Raw genomic sequence first — 7,876 nt, forward strand, 5'->3', positions numbered from 1 at the left:
ACCGACCTTGGTGGTCTCCCAGACAGGCGCCTGCAGTCCGGGGCCCTAAGGAGCTCTGGGACCAGGGTTGGGGTGAGGATGCTGCCGAGCGCTGGCTGGAACCCAGGAGGAGAAGGTTCCCAAGGGAGTCCTTCACCCACAAGGCCGGTTCTAGCCCATGGGGAGGGGACCTTGGAGCCTGGAGTCCTTGGGTTCTGGGGCTGGAGCCTGGGGTGTGGAGGAGCTGGGCTCACTTAGCGGCATGGAGACGTGGGTGCAGGGACTCCACAAAGCCAGCACCTCTCCTTTCGGGGACGGGGGACGGGGGACGACATGCCTGTGCCAAGCCCTGCTCCACAGCGGGAGGAACCCGTGGCTGGGGGAGTGGCGCCCAGACCATCTCAGAGGGCGGAGGAAGACGGGGGGAGGGGGCGCTGTGAACGTGTGGGTGACACAGCCAGGTGTGCGAGGCTGGGTCGGGTCAGCAGGTGAAGCTCGGGGGTCAGCAGTCCGTTCTTTACAGGATGCCTGTGAGTAGAGCCCTGCCCAGCGCCCCGCGTGCGTGTCCAGGGCTCCCCGTGCCTCCCCTGCGCCCCCTCTGCGCCTGCCCAGTGCCCTCTGTGCCTCCCCAGGGCTCCCCTTCGCCCCCTCTGCGCCTGTCCAGCGCCCCGTGTGCCTGCCCAGGGCTCCCCGTGCCTCCCCTGCGTCCCTCTGCGCCTGCCCGGCCAAGCCTGTGCTCCCTGTGAGCCTGCCTGGGTGAGCCCGTGGACCCCCAGTTGCAAGCCGGCGCGCTTCTGCAGTAGGAGAAGAGCACAGTGTCCTGCTGCCCAGGTCAGCGCCTGTGCGAGGGGAGAACCCAGGAGGGCTGGGGAGCCGAATGGTCGGCCCTAAGGGGAAGGCTCAGCGATGCCTGGCGGGGCGCTGGCCGCGACCTCGGGGGTCTCTACGGAAGCGAGGTCCCAGGGGCTGCTGCTTCTCCCACTCTAATGCAGAGCGCACGGGCGACTCCTGCAACTGCTACCTTGGCTCTGCAGGACACAGCAGGTGACATGCCACCACCTGGGGCTCTGTTGATTTGGGGAAGCACAGAGGGAGGGACCGGGGAGGGGAGGGCGGAAGGGAGTCGCCGCCCCCACCTGGTGGAGCCTTCAGCTGGCTGAGGCCAGAGGGCAGTGGAGTCCCAAGAGCTGAGCGAGCAGGACAGGACCAGGGCTGAGGAGCACGTGAGCCGCCCCAGTATGGGAGCCCTGGCCTGCTGGGCCTCCTGGTGCCGTCCAGGAAGGGCCCTGTGAACTGAGTCCCACGGAGCGCAGGGGTCTCACAGCAACCCAATTAACAGGAGCATTGAGAAGTGAGCCCTTCTGGGGCAGAGGTCTCCTGGGCGGAGAAGCCAGGGTGTGTGCTCCGGAGCCAGCCACCTGCAGATCCCACCCACCCCAGCCTCTGAGCCGGGCCCACCTGGACAGCGGCTCAGCTTAGCAGCCCCTGCTTCCCAGGCTGTAGGTGGGGGGCCTGGAAGGTGGGGGAGGTGGGCACACTGTACCACCAGAGGAAAAGGGGGACTCCTGGAACCTTGCCAGGGGGTGGCTCTTCAAGTGACGGGGCACCTGCACGTTCTGTCGACCTCTCGGGTCATGCAGAGTGACAGGAGGCACAGAGGAGACAGGAGGGGCGTGGGCTCGGCCGGCTCCCTCTCTGCATCCCCTTGTCTGCCTGGGTGAGGCTTCATGAGCAGAAGAGGGCTGTCCTTGAGACCACAGGATGTCACACACCCAGGAGCGCCCAGCCTGCACGGTCCAGCAGCCCTCACCTGATGACCAGGAGAATGGGACAGAGAACAGGGCACTCACAGCCCTGTCCTCCTCCCAGGCCATGGCGTCCCCCAGGATCGAGGCTGTCATCCGGGACAGGCACAGGATGGCGGAGTGTCCCATGTGGGAAGAGGAGACCGGGCAGCTGGTGTTTGTGGACATCAACACCAGGACTGTGTGCTGGTGGAACCCACTCTCTGGGGAGGTGCAGACTTAAGTGGAACTGGGGCCTGCAGATGGTGGAACAAAGGAAGTGGGCCTGGGGGGCTGCAGAGGGTCCGACAAAGGAAGTGGGTCTGGGGGGTGGAGACTTTGGGCCAGAGGAAGTGGGCCTGGGGGGCTGCAGAGGGTGGGACAAAGGAAGTGGGTCTGGGGGGTGGAGACTTTGGGCCAGAGGAAGTGGGCCTGGGGGGCTGCAGAAGGTGGGACAAAGGAAGTGGGTCTGGGGGGTGGAGACTTTAGGCCAGAGGAAGTGGGCCTGGGGCCTGCAGATGGTGGAACAAAGGAAGTGGGCCTGGGGGGCTGCAGAGGGTCGGACAAAGGAAGTGGGCCTGGGGGACTGCAGAGGGTGGGACAAAGGAAGTGGGTCTGAGAGGTGGAGACTTTGGGCCAGAGGAAGTGGGCCTGGGGCCTGCAGAACATGGGCCTGAGGAAGTATGGGTCCCCTGGAGATCCAGGTGCTCCTGGGAAGGGAGCTGTGAGACCATCCTATGTGCCCAGGGCCCCGTGTCCCCTGAAGTCCTGGGGCTCCTTTAGCTTTTAAGCTGTCCTGCCTGCTTGTGGACCCATGTCCCTAAGGTCCTAGGGCTCGTTGGTACCTTTGCCAACATCTCTCGTGGCCTGAGGGTTGCAGGGGCCCAGCCGGGGCACCTGCTTCTTCAGCACCTGTCCCCCTGCTCCAGAGCCCCTGAAGTGTGGGCTGTCACACCCTGGGCACAGGACAGACCATGGGGTGGGAAGTCCTGGTGTATAGCTATAGTTGGAAGGACCAAAGCCGGGCTTGCTGTCATCCAGGTTAAATCCTGGAAACACTGACATCCTCCTGGCTGCTGTGTGGAGCCTGCACCTGGCTCTGACCCTGGGTTATGCCACACATGCACCTGTCCTGACTCAGGAGCTAGGGTGGGGGTGACTGTGCATTTTCCAGGCTCATGTGTGTGCATGGACCCACACACCTGGGAGGTACCTGTGTGTCTGTGGGCCTTGCATACCTGTGTGGACTGCTGACCCCTGTGGATTCACACACCTGGGAGGTACCTGTGTGTCTGTGGGGCTTGCACACCTGTGTGGACTGCTGACCCCTGTGGATTCACACACCTGGGAGGTACCTGTGTGTCTGTGGGGCTTGCACACCTGTGTGGCTGATGACCCCTGTGGGCTCACACACCTGGGAGGTACGTGTGTCTGTGGGGTTTGCACACCTGTGTGGCTGACGACCCCCGTGGGTTTTCTGAGGAGCAGAAGCAGCACTCTGGGAATATCCCCCACTCACCCTCCCCAAGGGCAGGTGCCACTGTCCCCCTTGCAGATCAGGGCTGGCCCCAAGTCTGTGTCTGGCCTCAGGCACCCTCCTGTGGAGCCTGCCCCAGGCCCAGCGTCCTACCCGAGGGCTCAGGGGCACCCCCGGCTCTCACACTGGCACTGACGTGAGGAGAGGCCAGCGCTCTCCACTCCTGCAGTCCTGGTGGCCCTGCAGGCAGGCTTGGCAGCCTCCAGTCCCATCTGGAGGCCCTGTGGTGGCCATCGTGGGGAGGGGGTGCAGAGAGGTGGTCCACGCAGGCCCAGCAGGACTAGTCCTGTGCTGAGACGTGCTCTGTGCCCTCATGGTGCCTCCTGGGGGGAGCCCCGTGGGTGGAGTCTCCTGGAGAAGCAGCAGCCTGGCCACCCTGCTGTCCTCTGTCCTCCCAGGAGACCCTGTTGGCTGTGTGGCTCTGCACCGAGAGGGCAGCTACGTGGTGGCCTCTGGCACCTGCCTTGGCCTCCTGGACTGGGAGAAGGGGCAGGTGGAGTGGGCGGCCTGGCTGGACAGGGACAAGCCCCACAACAGGTTCAACGACGGGAAGGTGGACAACGCCGGGAGGTTTGTGGCAGGTGGGCTGCTGAAAGGACTGGCCCAGGCCACCTGCAGAGCCTCCCATTATGGTGGGTGCCAGCTGGGTGGGGACCTCAGGAGCCCTCCCCAGGCTGCTGGCAAGCGGCCCCCGGGGGCCATGCAGGTGCTGGGCAGCCCACAGGTTCCCTCCCGCTCCAAAGCCCATGGCTTCCATGTCATTCTTCCCAGATCCCTGCCCAGAGAGGACCCTGGGAGGGTCGAAGCTGCCAGGGTGGGGCAGTGGCCAGGGCCACTGGCCAGAGGCCATTCACGTGCGGCTGAGGGCCCTGCACCTCTGCCTGAGCAGGACTCTTCCCAGTGGAACATCCCTGGGGTCCCCCCTTTGCCCAGCACAGAGGCTCACTCACAGATGCCGCCTGAGGGCCATCCTGCCTGCTGTCCCCCGACTGAGGGTGACCACAGCTCTCTGCACAGCGGGTCTGTGTGGGGTGGGCAGGACAGGGTAGGGTGCTGACCACTGACCTTCCACTCTCTCCAGGCACCATGCCAGAGGCGTCCGCCCCAGGAGTGTGGGAGCCGGGGCAGGGCTCCCTGTACACACTCTATGCTGACCGCTCCGTGGTCAGACAGCTGGACCAGCTGGGCATCCCCAAGGGGCTGGACTGGTCCCTGGACCATCACACTCTCTACCACATGGACGGCCTGGACTACTCTGTGCGGGCCTATGACTACGACGTGCAGACAGGAGGCCTGGGTAGGGGCCACCGTTGCTAGCCCCCCACGCCCTCCCCAGAGGAAGGCCTCCGTGGCCAGCCCCCACACCCTCCCTGGATGGGGCCACCGTGACCAGCCCCCCCCCACACCCTCCCTGGGGTAGGAGCCTCCGTGGTCAGCCCTCACACCCTCTATGGGTGGGGCCACCATGGCCAGCCCCCATGCCCTACCTGGGCGGGGCCTCCCTGGCCAGCCCAGCACGCCCTCCCTCAGGTATGGGCCTCTGTGGCCAGCCCCCCATACCCTCACTGGGGTAGGAGCCTCCATGGCCAGCTCCCCACATCCTCCCTGAAGTACGGGCCTCCATGGCCAGCCCCATAAGCCCTCACTGGGAGGGACCAACCATGGCCAGCCCCCCATGCCCTTCTCGGGAAGGGCCTTTTATGGCCAGCCCCCCACACCCTCCTGAGTCCCCTCCTGGGGTCCCAGATGCACCACAGGGTCTGTCACTCTCTCACGTTGTTGAGGCCACACTATGTCACCCCCTGGTCTGGGCAGTGAGGGGCCACGCGCCTCTGTCTGTCCTGCCGCAGCAAACCCACGACTGGTGTGCCAGCTGGAGCCAGAGCAAGGCATGCCAGATGGGCTGTTCATGGACACCACGGGGACACTCTGGGTGGCCTGCATTGATGGAGGCAGGGTGATCCGCATGGACGCGGAGACAGGTGTGTGCACAGGGCAGTCGGTCAAGGAGGGGCCATGGGGTGCTCTGTGCCACGGTGTTCAGGGTCCAGGAGTGGGACCACTTGCTTGTCCAGCTACAGGGGGACCTGTGCAGATGGGCAGTGCAGGGAACACAGGGGCTGATGTAGAAAATGACCACAAACCAGCGGTTGAAAACTACAAGACCTTGTCCTCTCCCACCCTGGAGGGCGGAGGCTGGACCAGGGTCACAGGCTGAGCTCCTTGCACAGGCTCCAGGGGGCTCCTCCTGCCTCTCCAGCTCCTGGGCTCCAGGTGGCCCTGGGCTGGTGGCCCCTCCCTGCAGTCTCTGCCTCCGTCTCCACGGGGCTCCTCCTCTGGGTCTGTGTCCCCTCCTCTGTCTCTTGGGAGGACACGGCCATTGCATGAGGGCCACCTGACCCAGGAGGAGCCCATCTCAGACCCTTCACTAACGACCTCTGCAGAGACCTGTTCCCACACCAGGTCCCACTCACAGGTTCTGGGGTGCAAATGTGGACAGGACCCACCTCTTACCATGGTGTCCAGTTCCCTCCATGAGCTCCAGAGAGGCTCCTCCTGCCTCTCCAGCTCCTGGGCTCCAGGTGGCCCCTCACTCCAGTCTCTGCCTCTGTCTCCACGGGGCTCCTCCTCTGGGTCTGTGTCCCCTCCTCTGTCTCTTGGGAGGACATGGCCATTGCATGAGGGCCCCCTGACCCAGGAGGAGCCCATGTCAGGACCCTTCACTAACGACCTCTGCAGAGACCCTGTTCCCACACCAGGTCCCACTCACAGGTTCTGGGGTGCAAATGTGGACAGGACCAACCTCTTACAATGTGTCCAGCTCCCTCCAGGAGACTGGCTTCTCCAGCTCCTGGGCTCCAGGTCGCCCTGCTGACCCCTGCAGTCCATGAGGAAGGGCAGACTTGGGGATCAAGTGCTGCAGGTGCCAGGGAGAACCAGCCGGCCCAGGGCCCCACTGGGGAGTGGGCACAGTCAGGCCACCTGGGGTCCAGCAGCAGATGGGTGGCTGGGCTTCAGGGATGTACCTGAGCTTTACTCACAGGGACGCGGCTGTGCACCCCGGAGATGCCAGTGTCCAGGGTGACGTCCTGCTGTTTCGGGGGGGCTGACTACTCCGACCTGTACGTGACCTCTGCAGCGGACAGCCTGAGTCCAGAGCAGCTGTTGCGGGAGCCGCAGGCAGGACACGTCTTCAAGGTCAGTGGGGTGTCCCTGTCAGGGTCAGCTTGGCTCCCGGCCATGGCTGCTCAGCCAGGTGTAACGCATCTTGACCTAGGGGACTGGAGCGGGCTTGGCAGCATCCATGGGGACATCTGTCCACCTGGAAAACAGCCCTCCCAAGGCCCCATGTGCCCTGCTGTACACAGAGACGTTTACGGGAGGTTTAGGAAGCTGGTGTGGCTGGCACTGCCGTGGCTGGTGCTGCCGGGAGGCTCAGCTGTGCCCAGGGACTCACCTCCACCCTCTCCTCCTGCAGGTCCTGGGCCTGGGGGTGAGAGGCCTTGCATCCTGCCACTTCTCTGGCTGAGGAACCACACCGTCCAATGCAGCTTGAGCCAGGCCTCCGTCCCTGGGGTCAGGCCAGGCTCGGCTCTGGCAGGGCACTCCCTGCCTGACCGCTCTTCACAGCTGATAATAAATGTGGCCACCTCAAAATCATCTGTGCAGCTGCTGCCCTGGGATGTGGTCCCCCCCAGGACTGCCCCATGCTATGTCCAGTGTCACCCAGCTTCAGCTTGTAATGCCCCTGTGTGTTCCCCACAGGTCACCTGCATTCCCCAGAACATGTGGCCACACTGGTGTCTCTGAGGTTGGCCTCTCTGCCTCCACTTGGTGCTGGGTCACTGAGAGCTGGAACCTGAGCATGGGCTGTAGCTGTGCTGGACGTGCACAAGTCCATCAGCCAGGGATCGAGCTGGACATCAGTTGCCTTCACAGCACTGGGCACCCAGCGCCTCTACTTCCAAACAGCCCATTTAACCCTGGAAGGCACCTGCACTCCAGCAGTACCCAGTCCCCTGCCCAGCCCCATCACCTGCCCACTGCCTGTATCTCGATGGCCTGATGTGGATAGGTCCTGCCCATGGAATCCACATTATGTGACCCTCTGTGTCAGCTTCTCTCACCGAGCCCCAGGTCTCAAGGTCCGTCCCACTTGTAGCATGTGTCAGAGCTGAAGTCCTTTTCAGGACTGAGTAATATTCCATCGTGTGAATGGACTCGTCCTGTTCCCCATTCCTCCTCAGTGGACAACTGGGTCACTTCTCCTTTCTGACCCTTGTGCATGGTGCTGCTGTGAATGTTCACACACAAGTTTTCATTCCAGCGTCTGTTTCTGGGTCTTCAGGGACATACCTAGGCTGGAGGTAATGTGGAATGTGAACTCCCTGCATAACCCCTAGAGGCCCCTGCGGACTGTCCCTGCACAGGGGCTCCACGCTGCCCTCCCACATACACATGCTAAGAGTGACGTAGAACGTTGAGTCCCCGACTCCAGAGGGCTCAGCACAGAGCTCCTGGAGGTCCCCACACAGGTGGCCTGCAGCTGCACACGGCTCTGCTTGCCAGCTGCTGG

At 63.8% G+C, this 7,876-nt stretch overlaps 1 protein-coding gene across 1 annotated transcript; it reads left to right on the plus strand.

Moving 5' to 3' along the window:
• Positions 1-2,430: 2,430 nt before the first annotated feature.
• On the plus strand, positions 2,431-6,829 carry LOC143401744 (regucalcin-like). Its single transcript, XM_077109621.1, has 6 exons — positions 2,431-2,467; positions 3,699-3,881; positions 4,382-4,597; positions 5,151-5,282; positions 6,344-6,498; positions 6,779-6,829. Exons 1-6 carry the CDS (start codon positions 2,431-2,433, stop codon positions 6,827-6,829), a joined length of 774 nt encoding a protein of 257 aa, XP_076965736.1.
• Positions 6,830-7,876: the final 1,047 nt, after the last annotated feature.

Source organism: Callospermophilus lateralis, chromosome 6 (genome assembly GCF_048772815.1).
Source record: "Callospermophilus lateralis isolate mCalLat2 chromosome 6, mCalLat2.hap1, whole genome shotgun sequence".
Taxonomy (NCBI): Eukaryota; Metazoa; Chordata; class Mammalia; order Rodentia; family Sciuridae; genus Callospermophilus; species Callospermophilus lateralis.